This window comes from Oryctolagus cuniculus, chromosome 19 (assembly GCF_051225735.1).
Source record: "Oryctolagus cuniculus isolate XC-2025 breed Fujian yellow rabbit chromosome 19, ASM5122573v1, whole genome shotgun sequence".
Classification (NCBI taxonomy): Eukaryota; Metazoa; Chordata; class Mammalia; order Lagomorpha; family Leporidae; genus Oryctolagus; species Oryctolagus cuniculus.
This window is the reverse complement of record NC_142885.1, coordinates 47,892,283-47,915,104: the sequence shown is the minus strand read 5'-3', so window position 1 is coordinate 47,915,104 and position 22,822 is coordinate 47,892,283. Positions and strand designations below refer to the sequence as shown.

Here is a 22,822-nt window from a genome sequence, read left to right as displayed (position 1 = left end):
GCCTCTTGGTCTCTTAGTATCACAATGGAATGCTGAGAAAACAAGAACAAAAACACGAGTCTGTGAATCTCCGACAAAGAGCCGAGATTTCAAGGCAATCAGGGGAGGGGCTGGCAGAGGAGTCCCACAGCAGGGCCCATGGCGTCTCTCCCGGGCTGAGGGGTGGAATGGTGAGAAAGCGGCACTGTCCTCGGCTGTCCTTGGCAGTTCTGCTCCTGACTGCTAAGTGCACCCTCTGCACGGACCCCCAGGGGATCCCAGTGCCTCCCGGGCACCCGCCACGTGACCCTCCGCCTCTTCCAAGCACACTGCAAGCCCATCTTCCCAGCAAGACTGGGTGAAGGCAGGAGCTTGTGGACCCAGACTCCAGGCAGCGGCTTCAAACTCACAGTGAATTCACGAACAGAAGGGGCAATGCCTTTTTATCTGAGAGGAAGGGAGCGAGCTTCCATTCACTGGTTTACTCCCCAAAAGGCCACAATGGCTGGAGTTGGGCTCACCCGAAACCAGGAACTGGGAGCTCCTTCCGGGTCTGCCACACGGGTGCAGGGACCCAAGACTTGGGCCATCTTCTTCTGCTTTCCAAGACCATATCAGAGAGCTGAATCGGAAGTGGAGCAGCCGGGACTAGAACCAGCACCATGGGGGTTGCTTTTTAAACAGCAAATCAGAAGTTCCAGAGTGGAACCTGAGTGTGCTTCCCTATTTTTTCATACACACCCAAGTGCTTCCGATGTGTAAGTAGAAGCAGAAGCCAAGTTTTAAAATCAACAAGTTGACTGAAATTCATGTCGTTAGAAACTGATAATACAGAATCCAGCCTCTGATGAAAGGGAGGCGGGGCAGGGTTGTGGCACGGCAGGTTAAGCCACAGCTTGCAATGCTGGCCTCCCATATGGGAACACTGATTTGAGTCCCGGCTGCTCCATTTCTGACCCAGCTCCCTGCTAATGCACGTGGGGATGCAGCAGAAGGTGGCCTAACACTTGGGTCCCTGCGGAGACCCAGATGGAGTTCCTGGTTCCTGGCTTTCGCCTGCCTCAGACTTGGCTGTTGTGGCCATCTAGAAAGTGAACCAGCAAACAGAATATCCCTCTGTTACTCACCTTTTAAATAAATTAAATAAATTGATAATCTTTAAAAAATATACAAGGAAGGAAAAATACCCAAGTAGCTGAAGTGAACTTCCAGAAGCTCAGGAGAGGACCAGACAAACCCAAGTAAAAGCCGATCCAAGACAAAAGTAAGTAGGATGTGAGAAGAAACCGCCCTGCTGCACATCACAAAGCAGAGAGTCGTTACGGCTGCTCCCCTGGAGCAGCTGCGGCTCTCCACGCTGACGCGCAGGCACGAACATGCCATCAGGACCTCCCCTGACCTGACCCAGGATCAGGCAGATAAAGAGGAACATTGCTTATTTCACAAGGGAAGCTCCCCGAGCAGCCTGCTGGGCCCAGAGACTGGGGCACCTGCGGCAGGAGGAGGAGGCAGCGCCCAGGAAGGAGGCCACAGCAGATGCCGGGCACCGTGCAGCGGCACAGCACGCATCACCAGCGATGCTTGCTGTCAGGTGGAGACGGCCCAGGTGCGTGCTGTGAGGGCCACTCCCAGGACTGGTGGCCGCAGGTCAGCCCCAGCTCTAACCCCGGCCCCCCGGGCACAGCTGCCGGGCACCAATCTTCTCCGCCTGTCTGCAAGTTTGGGCAAGAGTACCCGGCGCGGCTTCTACCACACCAGTGCTGGCTCGGAGGAGCACCTCCCCATGAGGAGACGAGGGCAGGGCGACGGCACAGGTCAGGACAAAGGAGCTGAGTGCTAGGCCCAGGAGGTGGGCACACGTGGCTGAGACGACAATGCAGAAGCCGAGACTGGGGAAGAGCGTGTGCCCCTCCACCGAAAGGCAGCCCAGCCCCGGGGCATCCACTGGACAAACTGTGGCCAACCTCCAGAATGTGCACAACCAGGCCCGGGCCCTGATGAGCCCCCGCCCCTGGCCCACATTGGCCCTACTCTCAGCCCTCTCACCTCACCGGATCCATCTTGAAACTCTGCCCCAACACGTTTTTCTGGTTGGCATCCACACCGTCACAGTCAGGAACTCTGGCAGGAAGGCTGCAAAGAAGCCGTCGAAGTCCACAGAGGCCATGTTGTAAATGGCGATGCCGAGCTCCTCCTGCAGGAGGTCATGGGACTTGTGAACGAGGACCTGGAGCAGCACGTTCACGAACTGGAACAGCATAGTGGTCTGGAAGGTCTTCTGTGGGCAGAGAGAGACCAGTGAGTGGGGGCCACGGCAGGTCCCAGTGCCCGACCCGAGGCTGAAGAAGGAGACACAGCATTTACCTTGTGGTACAGCTTCTGCTTGGCGTTGAGTGTCTCCAAGTAGAAGAGATTTTGCTTCAAAAGGTGGATGTCAGGCTGGAGAAAGGACTGTCCAAAAGCCTCGGAAATAAGCCCACCATTTTATAAGTAGCATTTAAACCCCTCAGACTGGGGCCGGCACTGTGATGTAGTGGGTAAAGCCGCCACCTGCAGTTCCAGCATCCCATATGGGTGCCGGTTCAAATCCCGGCTGCTCCACTTCCGATCCAGGTCTCTGCTATGGCCTAGGAAAGCAGCAGAAGATGGCCCAAGTCCCTGGGCCCATGCATGCACATGGGAGACATGGAAGTAGCTCCTGGCTCCTGCCTGCAGATCAGTGCAGCTCCAGCCATTGTGGCCAATTGGGGAGGGAACCAGTGGATGAAGACCTCTCTCTCTCTCTCTGCCTTTGCTTCTAAGTCTGCCTTTCAAATAAATACATAAATCTTAAGCCCCTCAGACCAAGTCTTTCCAGGCCCTCGACCCTAAGCACAAGCCTGCCCTTATGTGGAGGGCCACGGCGAGCGCACCTGCTGCCCCAGGCCTCCCGACCTTCGGTCAGACCTGAGGAGTGCTCCTCACAAGGCTCAGCCTGAGTCTTCCCCACTGGGTCCTGCTTCTTCTTTCTACCTCATCTCACCCCCCCCTACAAAGCTCTGAGTCCCTGTCTTTGGGAACCTGCTGCTTTCACATGGGGTGAAAGATCTGAAATCCATCTTTGGTGTTATCTGTACCAGCCATGTGTTTTTTCCCATGGCTGAGTTAGTACATGACACGGATGTGCCCGTTTGTACATCCATTCACCAGCAGATGGGCATCTGCACTTTCCCAGTTTGGGGCAATCAGGAAACAAGCCTTTATAAACACCTGTGTTCAGGTTGTATTAATGTTTGTCTGTGTTCATCTCGGGTAAAATACTCAGAAGTAGAACTGCCCACCAAACCATAGCTACACATAAGCAACTGCCAAACTGTGACGCTATGAGCAGCCCTGAGCCAGGGAAGTGCTGGAGAGGTAGGGGGTGGGGAACAAGTACCTGGCTATTCCAACCCAAGCTCTCCAGGCAGGAATTCCCACATGTGTGTTGTATGTGTGTGTGTGCACACTGTACATGCATGCCCACACGCATGGTGTGTGTTGGCTGAAGGGAGGAGGGGTAGGAATTCCTCTGGCTTCCCCATGAGGAAAAGCACAGTGAAAAAACAAAGACAAGCCCCCCTCCAAGCCCCCATTAGTCTGGGTCTCAGAATACAGAAGCCTGGGCCCCGGCAGGGTAAACTGCTCCCTGCGACACCAGCAATCCATATGAGCACCTGTTTGAGTCCCGGCTGCTCCACTTCCAACCCAGCTCCCTGCTAATGCACCTGGGAAGGCAGGGGACGATGGCCCAAGTGCTTGGGCTCCTGCACCCATGTGAGAAACCCAGATGGAGTTTCTGGCTCCTGGCTTTGGCCTGGCCCAGCCCCAACCATTACAGCCATTTGGGGTGCAAACCAGTGGATGGCAGACCACACCCTTTCTGTCTCCTTCTAACTGCCTTTCAGATGAACAAATAAATCTTTAAAATCAGTCTTCAGAAAAACAATACAAAAGCCTGACAGCTGAGTGCAAAAGGTAGGGAGCATCTGACAGCAGCTCCCAGAAGCCCAGTGTTGCCCACAGGGGCCACCACTGCCAGGAGCACGGGACCCACACAGCTCACTTTTCTACCAGACAGAACCATCACCACTGCTCGCTCCCAGGGCAGCACCTCTGCTGATGGCCGCTCCCCACCCCCTCAGTGTGAGTTAGTGCCGGGGGTGGGTGCAGGGGGGCAGGAGACAGGCAGTAAGGAAGTGACACTTGTCAAACACCTGTAAGCACCAAACACTTTGTAAATGTGATCTTATTTAGCCCCCCACCCCCACCCCAAGCAGGCAGGATCAGCCCTGTTTACAGAAGAGAGAGAGGCTCCCTACATAGTGAGAAGCTGGGCTGGGCTTCAAAGACAGGACATGCTGCAATGGCCAGGTGGGAGGAGGTGGGACCATGCGCCAGGAAGTCAGCCAAGGAACAGGCGGGCCAATGGACCATGGTGGGGCACGCCTGTTCTCGGCCCTTCCCTCACCTGCATGATGGCACTGAACTGGGGCTCGTTCTCCCTCTGCTCCTAGGCTAGCCCCCGCTGCACGCTGGTCAGCACAGTGGACTTGAAGAAGTACCTCCAGTTGTGATGGAGGGTCCGGAAAAGGAGCTCAAATAACTTGGCCTTCACATCCGCGGCGGGCCGCTGTGGAGACACACACATGGACGCTCAGCCCTTCCCTTCCTGCAGCCTTGGCCCTGTGACAGAGGCCAGAGAGATGCCTGCTGCCAGCAAGCAGGGCACCAGCTTCCCACACACACTCTGTGCAGAAAACCAAAGCCCACAGTGTCACCGTGCACATCAGGATCACTCGGCAGAGATGGCCCACGCTGGAGACAGACACCCCCGTCAGGGCTGAGGGGCCCTTTTTCTGAAGGAAGCATTCAACTCTACACACCAGACAAAAAGGCAGCTGAGTGAGGGGCCAATTAGGACCACAGATTCTCTGTTCTGAAAAATGCCAATATGACCGTCCCATCTTGGTTGTGTCGTTCACTTTCCTAGGGCAAAAACTCAATTCCAGCTAATGTGCTGGTGTTAGGCAACCTCTCAGGCTAACGAAAAACAAGATGTCTTAAAAGCAGCTAGGAAAGCGAAGTTTACAGAGCATTCAGGAACCACCAAGAAGCCGTCAGGAGGACCTCCTGGGGGAGCCGCACACCGCGCTGCTCGCTCTCTGGACCCGGCTCGCTCTTCCTGGCCTCAAAGATTCTGAGCGCAGCAGGAGAGGGGGAGGCAGCTCAGCAGGGTTTCCCAGCTTAGCCCCAAACCTCCAAATCAGTGGGCAACAGGCACTTCACATTATTCCAGAGGTCTTTGTAGAACTCTAAGTTATAAAGCCCAGATATATTAAAATGAAACCAACACCAGAGGCCACAGGCTTCCGTGGCAGGAAGCCATACAGGGCTCCCGTGTGCTTCCTGAGGCGAAGCAAACATTGTGGCCGCTACGGGGCTGGTCTGCCCTAAACTCGTGCAGCCACTGAAACTCCGATGTCTCCGTGTGAATGGTGGATGGACTGAGAGAGGAGATTCGAGCTAACTGTGGCACCTGAGAGTGGCTATCACACACCTGATTACTAAGTACACCCTCTGCACTATAACCCCCGAACCATGGCCTCAATAAGCCTTTCCTTTCCCAAAGACACTCCTCTAAGGCATCTCAAAGTAACAAGAAGCAGACTAACACAACAACTGAACTTACTTTGTTCTTAGAACAGACAGTTGGAAATGTTAACTCACAACTGAAGTTCCATCTGTAGGACCATGGCAGGTACCACACCGAGGGACTGAGGGCACAGAGCTCGCCCGTGACACGGAAGCTGCCTCACACCCTACAGGCTGTGAACACTCTTATGAGGGAAGCATACTTGGTGATATGTGTTGACCGATCTTACCGACCTAACCTGTGATGGTCAACCTGGCACACGCACACCACACCGCTCTAATGGATTTAATCAATACAGAGAGACTGTACAAAGCTAAATGCCATCTTTCTTGGAAAAACTACTTCACAAGAATATTAAAATGACTTGAAAACACAACGCCTTTTCCTATTTCAATACTCCCCAATCTCGAGACGGGAGTGGCACACAGCACCGCCGGCCCTCCTACCTCCGCGATGATGGGGTACACCTGCCCCATGCACAGGGCAATGATGCTGGGGAGGAAGGGCTTGAACACCTGGCCAGGCTCCTGCACCACCACCTGCAGGATCTTCAGGAACTTCTCCACCACGCGGCAGCCGGTGCTGCCCTTGTGCAGGATGCTCTCCGCCAGCTGCTCTCTGCAGACAAGAGGACGGCACACAGTCACCAAAGCCATGCTTCCCTGCCAACCAGCAGGTGACAAAATGCAGCCGATGGCCCCAGGCCCCACTGCTTCTCCCTAGAACCCAAAATCCTCAGGCAGCGGCCGGTAGTTACCTGGTAAACATGTTGAGGAAAGTCTGTATGATCTGCTCAGTGAAAGGCACGCCCATCTGGACTCGAAGGCCTCGAAACAGGGTGAGGAAGAAGCTCAGCATCTCATCAGTCACATCTAAGGGAAAGAGCAAGGCAGGAGGTCACAGCGAGGCTCCGAGGGGTACACAGCCCACGCTCAGTGGACTCTTCCACAATCTACACTCTCTCTTCAAGGCTTCCTGCACCACCAGAGCCAGTGACAGAAAGCAGGAATGATAAAGCACATGCAGAGAACAAGGCTCTGGTGCATGGGACCTCTGCTCCCCGGGTCCCCACAGGAAACAAACATCAAGCCGAAGCCCTCACAGGCCGGCCTCCAGCACAATGGATCACTCTGTGTGCACGCTGACCACTGTCCAGTGGGATCAACGCCTGGGGCTTCAGCCACTTCTCTCCATGACCACAGCCCCTGCGCCTGGGCCAGGGGGCAAGTGGCTCAAAGTGGATAATGAGGGTATACACCAGCTGCACAGCTCTGCTCCATTAAATGGATTAACTGCAGAAAACACTGGATACATGTAGTGCAATTCCAATCCCACATCTCAAACTGCACAGAATGAGCTTGTAAGCGGCCATCAGTGAGTGTGTGCTGACAGTGAAGCCCCTGGTCCCCTCCTGGGAGCCCGACAAGACCACGGTAAGTGCTCTCATGATGCTGGCCAATGGCCCCAGGGCAGGAGTGAGCCTCTGTCGGTGACCGTGACCAGGTGGGACAGGCCACACGATCTCAGTCAAACTGCCCCACTGAAGAGCTGAGCAGCTCTAAGCTGAAGACATTCTCTCGCTGCTGTCGTGGAAGGTCCTGTGACTCCCATGTCTGCTCACGTTCCAGAGTGGCCAAGGCAGACTCAAAAAAGCCAACCAGGCCAGGGGCCTCAGCGACTCTGAGCCACACGACAGTACTGCCAAGGCCACACTGACGGCTCTGCTCCCTTCCCCAAGGGGTCCAGCTGCGCCTATGCACACCACGGTGCCCACCCTGAGCACAGCTCCCCCTCCCTTAATCACTGAGCAGCTGCCGTGAGTGCTACCCCCTCTGACCAACTGCTCTGGCTCTTGGGAGTGCCATCCACCAGTGAGGCCTCTGGGCCAGCTCCTACCTGACTGATGGATAAAAGCTGGAAAGAGGGCCCGGGAGACCTGAACGGATTCCTGCAGCGAGTGGTGGCAGATCTGGAGGAACTTGGTGGACTCCCCAGAGATATTCTCCACGATGTCTTCTAAGACACTAAGTGTCTGGTGGATGATCACTTTGGCTGCAAATTGAGATCAGGGTGCCGATTATGATGCGGTTGAGGAAAGCAGGATGCGAGGGAGCATGGGGGAGGGGAGGGAACTTGCAGAGGCATCCAGAAGACGACCAGGAAGTCCGGCCAAGGGAGCAGGGCCTCTGCAGGCCAGGGTGCCAGGGTTTCTCTCTGTAGCCTGCTCTCTAGGTACTGGTTTATCTTACTTCTCTCTCTGATGCCAGGACTCCAGCTGCCCACCTGCTTGCTCAGGTTTTTGCCCCTACCCCCCAGCAACAAGTCCACAGGAAAAAATAAATAAAACAAAATGATCCCAGGTCAGGTGCTTGAGATTCAATCGCAACTCCACACTGCCAAATGGGCCAGTGAGCGAATCACCACAGGCAAGAATGGACACGTGCAGTCAGCCTGCTCCTCCAGTGTGCTCATGCACACAGACGGCTTGTCCAGTCCTCAGCCTAGCAGCCTGCGGCCTGATGACACGGATCATCCTGAGTGACACAATCTGACATTGCCCCAGTGCATGAGTGCACTTTCTGAAACCATGCAGCATGCAGGGAACACTGAAGCAGTGGCAGCAATGGGCAGCGAGAAACACCTGGCTGTGAGCCACACGCAGTCCCCAGACAGCTCCATACGCTGGGCTGGATGCCTGGCACTCCCACCTTTGCCGGGGTGCAGCTCAGACATGAAGTTGGGACAAGGTAAACAATGTGCCTGGCGAGGAGAAGACCCAGGACAGGGAAGCTGTCACTGCTCCGAGCACATGTGGAGTGGAGCTTCCCACCAGCCTCCCCAGGGGACCCCATGGCTCAGCCTGAGCCTGGTGCACCTAACCTCGCAACCTCCAGAGGCTGACCCAAAGCCGGCTGAGAGCCTGCTTCCGCCTGGCAGCACGCTCTGAATGTCCCTACACCCCACAGCCCAGCCACCTCTGTGGGGGTTGACGCAGCTGCAGGGAGTGGGGAGCAGAAAGTCATGCTCAGGAGGTAAGAGATTTGGGTCTGGCCCCCAGCTCTGCTTGATCCTGAGTGCCAGTTTCCTCCTCTGAAAACGTGGACAGCACCACCTCACCTGGAAGGCCGAAGATGGACAAAGACAGCGGCCCACAGTAAGCCTGGGCCAGCACGCTGGCCAGCGGCACTGGGCAGTGAACACTGCTAACTGAGGAGCCACCCACAACAACTCCAAGCATGTGAACTCTTCCCACTCCAGGAAACCACAGTTCCAGGGGGAGAGACCTCTGCCCCCGAAGACAATTCAAACAAAAACGAACATTTATTTAGAAATCTCAGAAAGCACTGCGGGTCTGTGTAAGAGGAGTGTGGGAAGTGAACTGGGCTCCATCTCCACAGGACAGGCAAGGGAGCCCCTCAGACCCAGCAGTGAGCCCTGGGCCCGCCACTTTCTCTAGGAGCCTAGGCAACTTCCACTTGCCAGGCCACAGCAAGACAGCGCCTCTCTGATGGTCAGATTTACAGACACTGCCGAAGCAGGTACACTGACCACTGTCAATCATGCGGCAAGTACATGTCACTGCACCGGAAACTGCTCCAAACAATCAGAACAGACCATGGAACGTGCAGAAAGAAACACGCCTAGACTCTCCAAACATTCCATGGTCATGAAAGCGAAGAGATGAGGGTGCTTTCCTACATGAAAGGAGACTAGAGATGCGACCCTGGAATACAGCCTTGGTTTTTCAAAAGCAAAAAAAAAAAAGTATTTTGGTAATAACTACTGGAGAAAATTTTAATGTGGTGTATATGTTAAATGCCATTACTTCAACACCGTCCCACATCTAGACTGCATTGATGGTGTTTGCTTACAGTGCAGACAGCACCTCGTTCTGTAGAAAGGCAACACTTTCACCACGGAAGTGGTGACGTCTGTCCTTCTCTAAAAAGGTGTGTGTTGGTGGGAAGAAAGCACCACCGTGGCAAAACAACACCTGGTAAAAGCTGGGTGAAAGATACACAGAACACCCAGACTGAACAGATGAAGCCATTCACCTTACTTTTCCAACTATTACATAGGTGTGAAGCTACTTCTAATTATAAAGCTGGGACAGGAAAAAGGATAAGATACATCTCACAGGATCACAGGGAAGACCAAATGAAATAATGTACACAAAGTTTTCAACCCATTCAACAAATGTTAACCATGCTCTTAGCTACATTCTCCCAGCAAACCATCACTGTCACTCAGCTGACATGACACTTTCCAACCCTCTGAAATGGTCTTAAGGCTTGCTCTGGACAATAAGCTGTAAGAACCACTGCTCCTGGTGTAGGCACACATTGAAATGGGCCCTTCACCAAGCTGGATCCTTAAGCCCCAAGTTTAATGTATAGAAATGTTTTCTTGTGGCCAGCACTATGGCACAGCATGTAAAGCCATCGCCTGTAGTGCTGGCATCCTATATGGGCGCCAGTTCAACTCCTGGCTGCTCCACTTCCAATGTTGCTCTCTGCTGTGGCCTGGGAAAGCAGTAAAAGATGGCCCAAATCCTTGGGCCCCTGCACACATGAGGGAGACCCTGAAGAAGCTCCTGGCTCCTGTCTTCGGTTCAGCGCGGCTCCAGCATTGCAGCCAATTGGGGAGTGAACCAGTGGATAGAAGACCTCTCTCTCTGTCTCTGTCCCCCCACCCCCCCACGTGTAACTCTGACTTTCAAGTAAATAAATGAATCTTTAAAAAAAAGAAATGTTTTCTTGCACTAAAGCCACTAAGCTGTTGGGTTGCTTGTGACCACAGAGCTCACCCTAGCCTATGCTGACTGAAATAATTACCAAGCACGGTAAAGTGAGAAAAGGAGAGCCTTCAGCTTCGTAAAGCATGACTCCACAACAGCTGCACAGGTAATGCCCACACTGTTTAATCTTCCTATACATTAGTTTCCTCGCGAACAAACTAAGACAATTAACAGTCCCTAACTCATAAACTGATGGGAGAATTCAAAGAATTACTCAGTTTTTGAAAAAAACTAGAAAGCAGGATCACAGAGCAGAGTCTGAAGTCGGGTGCTGGCACAGCCAGAGATTGGATGTGGATGCAAATCTGCCATGGGGGACCGGTCCCAGGACCCCCTAGAGCCATGTGTGGATGCTTGGGTCCCTTACACAGAATGGTGCAGTGCCTGCAGAGCACCCAGGCCCATTCCCTACCCACAGGCCCCAGGGAAGCATCTCCAGATTACTTAACACCTAACGATGCTAAGTCGTTTTAGGGAAGCATGACAAGAAACAACCCTGTACATGTTCAGTCCAAATGCAGCATTCTTCCCAAATATTTTCAACCTGTACCTGGATGAACCCTGGCATGTGGAAGCCATGGACAGAGACCTGAGTGCCCAGAGTGTTTACCTCAGTAGGTAAGCTAGGGGCAGGCGCTGTACAGTAGTGGGTGCAGGCAGCTTGGGAAACCCGCACTCCACGTCACAGTGCCTGGATTCAAATCCCGCCTCTGTGCCCAATTCCAGCTTCCTGCAAACGTACAACCTGGGAGGCAGCAGAGGTGGCTCAAGTACTTGGGTCTCTACCAACATGTGGGAGACTCAGACTGACCTGGCTCCCAGCTTTGGGATGGCACAGCCCTGGCTATTGCAGGCACCAGGGGAGTGAACCAGCAGAGGAGAGGTGTCTCATCTTTGTTTCTCTCTCTCTTTCCCCCTCTCCCTCTCTCTCTGCCTTTCAAATAAAAAGAATGTAATTTTTAAAAACATAGGTAAGCTACTATTATCCAACTATAAGCATATAACATAAGATACATTTAAAAATAAAAAAGAAAGAATAACAAGGCATAGTTATAATGGTTATTTTCTAAAATATTAAAATTGACAAATTCAGGAATGTTCCTTTTCCTTCTTTATACTATTCTAATATTTTTGTACAATGAGCACATATTAATCTTCCTGATTATAAAAGTAATGTTCTTAAAAATATAGAGTATTCTTTATTATATCTACTAATTCATGAAGCATTCTACAAATGACATCATCTAAAAATATTTCAACCTTTTCTTACTGTGAAAACAAACTGTATTTTTGCAAACATGTTTTACTATCTGCTATTTCAGGAAGACTTTCCAGAAAACCTGACACCACATACTTGAACAAGAGTTCTGGTTCTTTTTCCCCCCCTCTTTAATATAAACAATCAAACTTCAGGTGCTGTGTGTAAAGATCCCAGGCGCTTTCAAAACCTCTGAATTATTTGGAAAAAGATCAGAGTCAATCTTGAAAGACAGTAATTCTTTTTCCCAGTGTGTAGAGGTGAATTGCTTTGTTTGTTTTTACAAGTATCAGAAATGGGTCAACAGTCACTTACTGTCATCCAGTGGCACCTTTCTCTGTGGAGTGACGTCACTGGGTTTCAGGTCGCGATAGTCCCGGGAGAGCGCGGAGATGAGGCTGGGGTGGTTGATGGAGCACACAGGCCACTGCTGCTCATTCTCTGGAAGGTTCAGCCACGGAAGCAGTAAGATGTTAGAGAGGGGCCGGCGCCGCGGCTCACTAGGCTAATCCTCCGCCTTGCGGCGCCGGCACACCGGGTTCTAGTCCTGGTCGGGGCGCCGGATTCTGTCCCGGTTGCCCCTCTTCCAGGCCAGCTCTCTGCTGTGGCCAGGGAGTGCAGTGGAGGATGGCCCAAGTGCTTGGGCCCTGCACCCCATGGGAGACCAGGATAAGTACCTGGCTCCTGCCATCGGATCAGCACATTGCGCCAGCCGCGGCGGCCATTGGAGGGTGAACCAACGGCAAAAAGGAAGACCTTTTTCTCTGTCTCTCTCTCTCATTGTCCACTCCGCCTGTCAAAAAAAAAAAAAAAAAGATGTTAGAGAGGGCTCGGCACACCAACACCCATGCCTAAAAGAGACCCCAAAGGCATCCATCGGAGGTCAAAGAGCAACAGCAAGCCCGGCCGCCGGTGACCACTGCACACTCTGCGCCCAGAGCCCCAGCCGGGGACTCCGGCAGCTCTGTGGTCCAACTCTAAGGCAAGCCGGTGAGGACAGAGAAATGCAGCAGTAAGACCAAGTCTGGGACTAGCGCACCCCAGTGCCAGTCCTGGCCCTCTTCCTTCCCGTCTCCTCTGGCACTGGAAGCTCTACAGGGGAGCAGCCCCTCAGCGGCTGGTTGCCCACACTCTCAGAAGCTGCTGAGAGCAGAGCCGGCTGGCATCTCTCCCCACCCACAGAGCCGCAGTGCAAGGAAAGCAAAGCACTCCCACCCCGGCGCTCCCCTCCTATTCCACTCCTCTCTGTTCATTCGAACCTGAACCTCCTAGAAGGGGTCTAAGACACTGCCTGAAGCTTTTCAAAAACCATACACAGGAACAACAAACAAAACCTAGACTGGTTTGGACCAAAAAACCATAGAGAACCCTCAGACCACAGAGCAAATTACCAGGTGTCGAGGCAGCGAAAGCCGTCTGCCTGTCAAGGGCGCCTTCTCACCCACTACAGGCCTGCACCCTGACTACACTGGAAAGGGCGCTGCGAGGATCGCTGAGGACCACCTGCCAGTGCCGCCCAGGTAAGAACTCTGTGGACACAAGCTGCCCGCTGAGTGCAAAGAGGCCACACTCTTCTTCCTCTGCTTTCCTGCAGCTGGGGAGACCAGACCTCACCTTATCGACCAGCCGCTGGGCAGAGGCATCGGTGATTCTGTTGAACACTTTCTGCACTGCAGGGATGCTGATCAGAAAGACAGGCCGCACAGTGGTGGCCAGTGAGACCAGTAGGTGGCACGCAGACAGCAGCAACTTGTCCTGGACCTGGAAAGGGAAGAGGGCGTGTCAGCTCAGCCCCACCCTTGGGAGACAGGGACTGGCAGAACTACACGGAGGCAGCCATGAGCTGAACCTGGCTCCCAGCTGCCAATCATTTCACCCAGGCCAGACTCTGTGACGATTCCTGGGATGACTTCAGGCCTGAAGCTTCTGCCCCGAGCCAGGGTCCCTTCCTCCAGCTCCTTCACCGTCTCTGCGACTCTGAACTCTGTCACCCTAAGCTCTCTTGGTCTGTAACTCTACTTCTCAAATAAATAAATAAATCTTTATAAAAAAAAAGATTCTTAAACTTGAACTTCCATCATGCCATATGTTCTATCTGGTTGGACGATAACTGAGGCGCAGGCTGTCTGACTTCTGTGATCCGTGCACTAAGACAGACATTAAGAAGACTCACTGTTCATCAGAGACAATAAACAGGTCTGTAACAAAGAGAAGAGCTGTCTCAGAGTTTCCAACCCACCTACAATGGAATTACTCCCTTGCAGTTACAGCAGTGAGGCCACTGGGGGGCACTCTGAGACGATGTAATATACTGTTCCTGCTGTCTGGCTCCAGATCCCTGCCTCCAACACTGCTACTCTGGGGGCTGCATCTGGTCTTTCTCCGACTTTCCTCTTCTCTTCCCTGGCTGGCATTCCCCTAAGAAGAGCCTCCCTTCCCCGCATTTTCTGCTAACCCACTATGGATGCACGGATTCTTTTCACTGACCACGGTGTAACCCACTATTATCCTGCTAAACCCTTCCAAGCGTTCTTTTCTCATGGCTGGGCATTTCCTCCCTTCCTGACTCAACACATTCCCAGGAACTCCTGCTGCAGACTGGGCGCCTTTCTCCTTCCAGGGGAGCCTGTGAGTCAAGTCCGAGGCCAGGCCCGGGGCAGCACTGTTGCAGACTGCCACGCCTCGGAGCTGGGACACAGGCGACACCACTGTAAAACCAAACTCAGCACCAACAACTACATGGCAAATCCACATTAGGCACCTCCTGCTAGGATGAGAGACACCAGCAACTATCTAGTAACAATGTTTAACTTCATCTAACACAGTGGACACTGGACAAACCCAGGCTACAGAATGCTCCTTAAAAACAATTTTGTAGGTCTGACTCTCTACAAGGTCAGTCATTAGTCTTCTCTCCTACATGTGCACACACATGCACAGATGGGAAACTGCTCAAGGTTACCGGCGACATGCTTCATGTGTGCTTCATTAGTAAAGTTTGGATTAAAAAAGATAGGAAGATATTCCTGGTAACACTGGGGAAAACTGAGCTCAGACTATACTCCATACAGTACATAATATTATGGCATCCGTTACATTTTTTTGAATGTTGATTATGGTATAATGGTCACATAGGAGAATTATATTATTCCTAGGGTATATGCACATACACTCGAGGATTTATGGACAAGGTGATATGTCTACAATTCTTTTTTTTTCTTTTAAAGCTATCTTTGTGGGACTGGTGCTGTGGCACAGCAGGTTAAGCTGCCATCTGCAGTGCTAGTATCCCATGAGCACTGGTCCCAGCTGCTCCACTTCCATTCCAGCTCACTGCTAATGCCCCTGGGGAATCAGTGAAAGATGGCCCAAGTACTTGGACCCTTGCACCCACATGGGAGACCCAAAAGAAGCTCCTAGCTTCTGGCTTCAGCCTGCCCCAGCCCTGGCTGTTACAGCCATTTGGGGAATGAACCAGAGAATAGAAGAGTGGGCTGCTCTGAAGGCAGGAGCCTGGAATTTCTTCTGGGTCTCCCATGTGGGTGCAGGGGCCCAAAGACTTGGGCCATCTTCAATGGTTTTCCCAGGCCATAGCAGAGAGCTGGATCAGAAGCGGAGCAGCCAGGACTCAAACCAGCACCCATATAGGATGCTGGCACTGCAAAGTGACAGCTTTACTCATTATGCCACAGCATCAGCCCCAGAATAAAATAAATCTTAAAAAAATTAGGGCAATAAAAATATTTTTGTACTGTATTTCAATAAAATGCTTAAAGATACATACATATCTTCTGTTAAAATGTTGGCCTTTAGTCCTTAGGTCCAGCCAAGTTTCCGAGGTGGCACAGAGATGGTCTCCATTACTTATGGCAGGCCCTTTCAGGCACACCTCCAGAGCCCATGTGAACATGAAGCATTTCTGGGGAAGCCCCCAGTAACCACAGGACGGGAACTCGTCCAGGAGAACCAGCCTTAAGACCAGAGGGTTGGACCCTCCAGCCCTACCTCTCCAGCAGGCCTACATATGCAGCTTCTACACAAACCCAAAGACCTTGTTTCAGCAAACTTCCGGATAACCCTTCCCCCAAAACCACACAGCCCTATTTTATCTCATTACAATCAACCAGATGCCCCTGCAGGTGGGCTCAGTGACATTCCCAGAATGTCTTGGAAATTCAATGAATCTGTATGACTTCCCTGAACGAGAAAATGTGTGAGGACTATGCCTTATGTGGAAGCCTGGTTTTCAGTCATGAAACAACCTTGCTCTGTCTTGCACAGCCCAAGAAACCCATTTCTACTTAAATGAGTGCCTTCTGGGGCCAGTGCTGTGGCATAGAGGGTAAAGCCGCCTCCTGCAGTGCCAGCATCCCATATGGGTGGCCGGTTCAAGTCCCGGCTGCTCCACTTCTGAACCAGTTCTCTGCTGTGGCCTGGGAAAGCAATGGAGGATGGCCCAAGTCCTTGGGCCCCTGCACTCATGTGGGAGACCCAGAGGAAGCTCCTGGCTTTGGATCAGCCCACCTCTGGCCATTGCATCCATTTGGGGAGTGAACCAGTGGGTAGAAGACCTCTCTTTCTCCCTCTTTGCCTCTGTCTCTCTGTAACTCTGCCTTTCAAGTAAATAAGTCTTTTAAATAAATAAATAAATAAATAGTCATTGCCTTCACACTTCCATTGGCAAACACAGGAGACAAGAACCCATGGGTATTTCTCCCAACTGCAGAGGATCCTGGGGGAGTGGGGAGGAAGACCCCTTCTTTCACACCTTGCCCTTTCCACCTGCTGCCTGCTGGTACCCTCTGTAACAACCTTTATAAGACAGCAGTAAACACAAGTAAGTGCTTCCCTGAGTTCTGTGAGCCTCTCTAGCAAACTAATTGACCCTGAGGAGGGGGCTGTGGGAACCCCAATTTATAACCAGCTGGTTAGACACTCAGATAACCTGGGATTTGTGACTGGTGGAGAAGCATGGGAGGGCAGTCATGCCAACGGATCCCTTAATTTATGGAACCTGAAGAACAGAACTGAGAGAACACCAGCTGGTGTCCACTACAGAATTAACTGCTTGCCTGCTAGACACACACACACACACACACACACCTGTGAGTGTGAAACTGTCTTTTCCACATACCACAGTTTCAGTCTCTTGCCTGAGACTCACAGCACACAGGTGTTTCCACACCATTCCCCATGCACTGATCCTGCTTCGGTTCCCACCACACCACTTGCTTACCACCTCCCAGCCGCAGGCCCTGTCTCAGCTTGGACAGTCTCTGCTCCCACAAGCTCTGCTCTATACAATCTACCCCAGCTCTCTTCTGCCTGACAAATCCCAGTCACCTTTGCCCAAGACACAGAGCACAACCATCGTTCTCTGTCTGGGAGTGTTCCCCTTCACAGCAGCCGCTACTGTCCCTGTGAAAGAGGGTAGGTATGGTCTCTCCGGAGAACGGGCAAACATCCAACTTTATACTTACATGGCAATGAGGTCTGGTTTCAATACTGGTGGCACGGCAGTTTCAGTGTTGCACTATTTGATCTGAGGTCCATACAGAGTGACTTTGACCAACCTGTTGGCAAAGAAATAGGCAAGACAAATATTCAGCTTATGGCCTGTAGCAGACAAAGTGGACAAGATACCAACAGAAAGGTCCCAAGGACAGCTTTTCCCTCATACAAAAAGGAATCAAGATCAGACCTCAATTATATCCTGAAAATAATCTGAGATGTGTATGAAGACTGACAGACAAGGACACTTACACTAAGCACTACTTATAGAAATTTCCAAAACAATATAAATATCCAGAGAATGCAATTAATATATGTAATAAAATGATGCTTGAATATTTAATGACAAATATAGAGGTCTTAGAAACATGAAAATGCTGTAACAAAATATACACAGAGCATATTCTAACTTAGGTTTTTTTAAAAGATTTATTTATTTGAAAGTCAGAGTTACAGAGAGAAAAGAGAGGCGGCAGGGGGGTCTTCCACCCGCTGGTTCACAGCCTAACTGGCCACAACAGTCAGAGCCGCACCAATCCAAAGCCAGGAGCCAGAAGCTTCCTCCAGGTCTCCCACATGGGTGCAGGGACCCAAGGGCTTGGGCCATTTTCTACTGCTTTCCCAGGCCATAGCAGAGAACTGGTTTGGAAGTGGAGCAGCCTGGTCTCTAACTGGCACTCATATGGGATGCCAGCACTGCAGGCAGAGGCTTTACCCACTACACCAATGCACCAGCCCCCTAACTTTGTTTTTTAAGGGTCTTCTCCTAACAGAAGAAAGACTGGAAGAATTTTCACCGGAACAGGCTCATTGGTGCCATTTGCTCTGGGGATGGGATGGAAGAGGTAGATGATGGATTACCTTTTTCCTCTACTGCCCTTTATTTCCAAATCATCTACAATGAACACAAAACAAGAATAAAAAAAATGTTTTTAAAAAGCAGATATGCTCTTTGGATGGTTTATCTAAATAGGCTGACATGGATCTTTCTATAAATACATATAATGATAAAACCATCTTAGCTTTCATTTAAAGATCATTTTTAAAAGGAAATGTTTCAAGTAGACAGATACATAAGAAAGAAAATGTGCACTGCAGAATATGAGAATACTTCAGTTAAGTATGTGGATAAATGGAATTAAAAGTATGAGTTTGTTTTGGCACAGAAAGTTTTTTTCAACATACATGGGAAATGCATATGATGAAAACAACTATGCAAGGAATTCAAAGTTGCTTTTGCACCAAAATAAACTCATACTTTTCATTTAACTTTCCATGAAGTTTTTGAAGTATCCTTGTTTGGTGCTGGGTATTTCTTGTATAATACTTTGAACTTTTCTGAAGATTTGAGAACTCTGGAGTGGGTGCTGTGGCACAGCAGGTTAAGATGCCGCTTGAGGGGCTGGTTCCATGGTGCAGTAGGTTAATCCTCCGCCCGTAGTGCTGGCATCCCATATGGGCACCAGTTCCAGTCCTGGCTGCTCCTCTTCCAATCCAGCTCTCTGCTGTGGCCTGAGAAAGCAGAAGATGGCCCAAGTGCTTGGGCCCCTGCACCCACATGGGAGTCTGGGAAGAAGCACCTGGCTCCTGGCTTCAGATCAGCGCAGCTCTGGCCATTGTGGCCACCTGGGGAGTGAGCCAATGGAAGGAAGACCTTTCTGTCTCTCCCTCTAATTGTCTGTAACTGTACATCTCAAACAAATACGGAAAAAGCTTCAAAAAAAAAAAAAGATGCCACTTGAGACTCTGCATTGTGTATCAGAGTGCCTCTTCAAGTTCCAGCTATTCCACTTTCAATCTGGCTTCCTATTAATGCAACCCAAAGGCAGCAGGTGGTGGTTCAAGTGCTTGGGCCCCTGCCACCCATGTGGGGCATGTGGATGGAGTTCCTGGCTCCTGGCTTCAGCCTGGAATACTGTACACATTTGGGGAGTGGACCAATAGATGAAAGATTTGTCTGTGTGTGTGTCCCTTTCTCCCTGTCACTCTAACCTTCAACTAAATAAATAAAAACCTTAAAAAGAAAATGTTTATGATCAAACTTTAGAAGAGGGAGAAACAAATGTTTCTAGAATAAACTGAAGTGTTTTTAAGTCCAATTCTCTTAGGATCAAGTTGTTGAGCTGACTGGTTGCCAAAAAATACAGTACAATATAACCAGCACTGTTCAGGAAACTGGAAGAGCCCCTCTTGCTGGAGACAGACATCTCTTTCCTAAGTAAAGGGGGAAAAAACCCAAGACCTGGCTACATTATCTCTGTGCTTCCCCTATGGAAACCTGGGAATGTAGCCACCAACTTGGGAACTTGCTAGAGGCAAACTGCCCAATCCTCCCCTCCGGCTGACTGTGCAGGTACAAAGAGAGAACTGGAAGTTGGCACCTCTGAAAAGCGACCACACTCTGAAAAATGCTCCTCTCTGAAAGGAGAAAGCAGGATTTTACTCCAAATAGAAATATTACAGGTTGGGGCCAGCATGGTAGCACAGCAGGTTAAGCTCCACCTGCAACACTCGCATCCCATGTGACCACAGGTTCAAGTCCCAGCTGCTCCACTTATGATCCAGCTCCCCGCTAATGTACCTGAGAAAGCAGCAGTGCCTGGCCCCTGTCATCTATGTGGAAGACTCAAATAGGCTTCCAGGCTCCTGGCTTTGGCCTGGCCCAACCCCAGCTGTTGCAGCCACTTGAGGAGTGAACCAGCAATGGAAGATCTCTCTTCCTCTCTGCCACTCTGCCTTTCAAATAAATATATACATCTTTGGAGAAAAAACAAGAAAAACCACAGATTGTTTGGGGTTGGAGAGCTGTCAGAAAGGACACTTGCAATCAACAAAGCGAGAGTTAATAAAAGCCAAGGTTCATGTGAAGTTCTAGGAAACCATGGTGCTAACTAGGGTTACACAAATGTGCATTTGGTGTAACTCTTCAAAGCCTGTTTGACTGTTGAAATCCTTACTTAATGTATACTAAGCTGATCTTCTGTATATTAAGATAATCAAAAATGAATCTTGATGTGAATGGAAGGGGAGAGGGAGTGGGAAAGGGGAGGGTAGTGGGTGGGAGGGACGGTATGTGGGGGAAGCCATTGTAATCCATAAATCGTACTTTGGAAATTTATATTCATTAAATAAAAGTTAAAAAAAAAGCCTGTTTGACATTAAAGACAGATTTCTAAATGTCTTTTAGTACCTCTATGGTAAACAGTCTTTTTTTTTTTTTTTTAACAGATAGAGTTAGACAGTGAGAGAGAGGGAGAGAAAGAGAGAGGTCTTCCTTCCATTGGTTCACCCCCTAAATGGCCTCTACAGCCAGAGCTGCTCCGATCCGAAACCGGGAGCCAGGTGCTTCCTCCTGGTCTCCCATGTGGGTGGAGGCACTCAAGCACTTGGGCCATCCTCCACTGCCCTCGCGAGCCACAGCAGAGAGCTGGACTGAAAGAGGAGCAACCAGGGCTAGAACCTGGCGCCCATATGGGATGCCAGTGCCACAGGTGGAGGATTAAACAAGTGAGCCATGGCGCCAACCCCTGGTAAAGCACTCTTAATATTAGGTCTGCCTCACAGACAGCGCAGACCCTGCTGATCACGTGGGCTATGGAGAAGGCGCAGCTCCTGACACTTCATTCAAATAAGGTCAAACAGCAAGTGTCTCCCGTCAAATAACTCTAGGGGCTGGCACTGTGGCACTGGCCTGAAGCACTGGCATCCCATGTGGGTTTGAGACCCAGCTGCTCCACTTCCGATCCAGCTCTGCTATGGCCTGCACCTACACGGGAGACCTCGAAGAAGCTCCTGGCTTCAGATCGTCACAGCTCCGGCCATTGCAGCCAACTGGGGAGTGAACCAGTGGATGGAAGACCTTTCTCTCTGTGTAACTCTGACTTTCAAATGTATAAACAAATATTTTTTAACATGGGAGACCAGGATAAGCACCTGGCTCCTGCCTTCGGATCAGCGTGGTGCGCCAGCCGCGGCGGTCATTGGAGGGTGAACCAACGGCAAAGGAAGACCTTTCTCTCTGTCTCTCTCTCTCACTGTCCACTCTGCCTGTCAAAAAAAAAAAAAAGATAACTCTGGCTCTCTCCTACATCACCTCACTGTATACATGAGGTGAAGATGACTGACAGTAAACATGGGTAATGGGCCTATCCCCGGGGGACACCAGCGCCTCTGCGCCCCATGCAGGAAGAGGAGGAAAGCAGACTCTGGATGTAGCTTGGGAAGTGTGCAGCATTCGGACTCAGGAAGCTGCCTACCATCCCGGTGCGCCCTCTTGTGAATTATGGGACCTGAGCAGGGTCTTTGCCATCTCTGAATCATAACCTGTTCAACGATAAAATGGAGCTATCTGTATCTCAAAGAATATGAAGGTAATTAAAGTTTTTTGAAATTTTGTGCAGTTTTTCATAACATGCACTTTCCATGAACTCTTTGAATACCCCTGTATGCATGCATTTCAAAAATTTTTATACCAAAACATATTTTTTATTCCATTTTCCTGGAACTTTTTAAGCACCTTGTAGGATGAAATGAGATAAAATGTGCAAAGCCACTTTTGAGAACAGTTTCTGACTGTACGCTGCTTTTCCTGTTACTGTGAAAGGGGCACACACAAGGTGCCCCAGAGCTGAAGAAGGAATGGCCCCTTCCCACAGCTTGCCAGCCTACCTGTCCACGACTGTGAGGACGTCCTTGAAACTCGCGGCAAACATCCCCGATAAAGTACTTGGCCAGGCGGCCTGCAGCCTGCAGCAGGGAGCTCAAGTCTCTGAGGGAGCAGTGCAGCCACTGACAGTCGTTCTCCGCCGTGATGTTCAGCCTGTGTCCTGGAACACAGCAGCCCACAGGTGTTCACGGGAAGAACAAGCTTCTGTTACACAAGACAACAGCCTGCGGCAGCAAGACCAACTGCAAAAACAAAGCAAGCCACTAAGTACTTCCCAGGTCCAATGCCACCCCCTGGCTGCTCTAGTGGCTGGACAGGGACAGATAGCTGGCTGTGGTAATGGGGACCAGGGGTCTCATCTGGTTCCTCTTCATCCAGGAAGGTACAGACCTGGGGAGGACCAGGGATCTTGCCCAACATGAGTCTTATCTCTGGGGCTAAAGCTAAATCTATGACTCCAAACCTGCTGCCATCTGCACATGGCCCTGTCTCAGATGGAAATCTGTGGGCCCACAGGCAGGATAGGCCTGGCTAAGAAAACAGGGGTACAGTCATCACCCCAACCAGGAGGACCTTATGTAGTACAGTATGTACTTAAGGGCACAGAAGCTGGGTGCAGAAGACCCGATTCTCTGCCACTTTCTGGCTCAGTGCCTCATCAAACTCTTCTCAGTTTCCTCATCTTTAAAATGGGGATGTGGGGGTAGGGGTGCTATCTACTATTCCAAGGGCAGGAATGCATTTAAGAGCCTGTAAACTAGGTTTGGATGACTACAGACACCACAAAGCTGGTGGAATCGAAGGCCCCCAGCTTCATTTCTCATCAATGTAACTTCTGAGCAAGGGAGAGGCTTAGAGGAAGGCTAAGGGCATCCTTGTTCGGTCACTTCCTTGCACAGTGCGCTCCCTCTCCTCACCAGTGTCCACAGTGAGCAT

At 50.9% G+C, this 22,822-nt stretch overlaps 1 protein-coding gene across 1 annotated transcript; it reads right to left on the bottom strand.

Annotated features, from left to right (window-relative positions):
* Nucleotides 1-22,822, bottom strand: LOC103344962 (exportin-6-like). The gene is given in 12 exon segments (XM_089320824.1): nucleotides 1-2,092; nucleotides 2,095-2,257; nucleotides 2,344-2,442; nucleotides 4,469-4,630; nucleotides 6,100-6,271; nucleotides 6,411-6,525; nucleotides 7,550-7,705; nucleotides 12,025-12,214; nucleotides 13,324-13,470; nucleotides 14,197-14,397; nucleotides 21,889-22,046; nucleotides 22,804-22,822. Coding segments are annotated over 12 exon segments (1,653 nt in total). The 3' UTR covers nucleotides 1-2,021.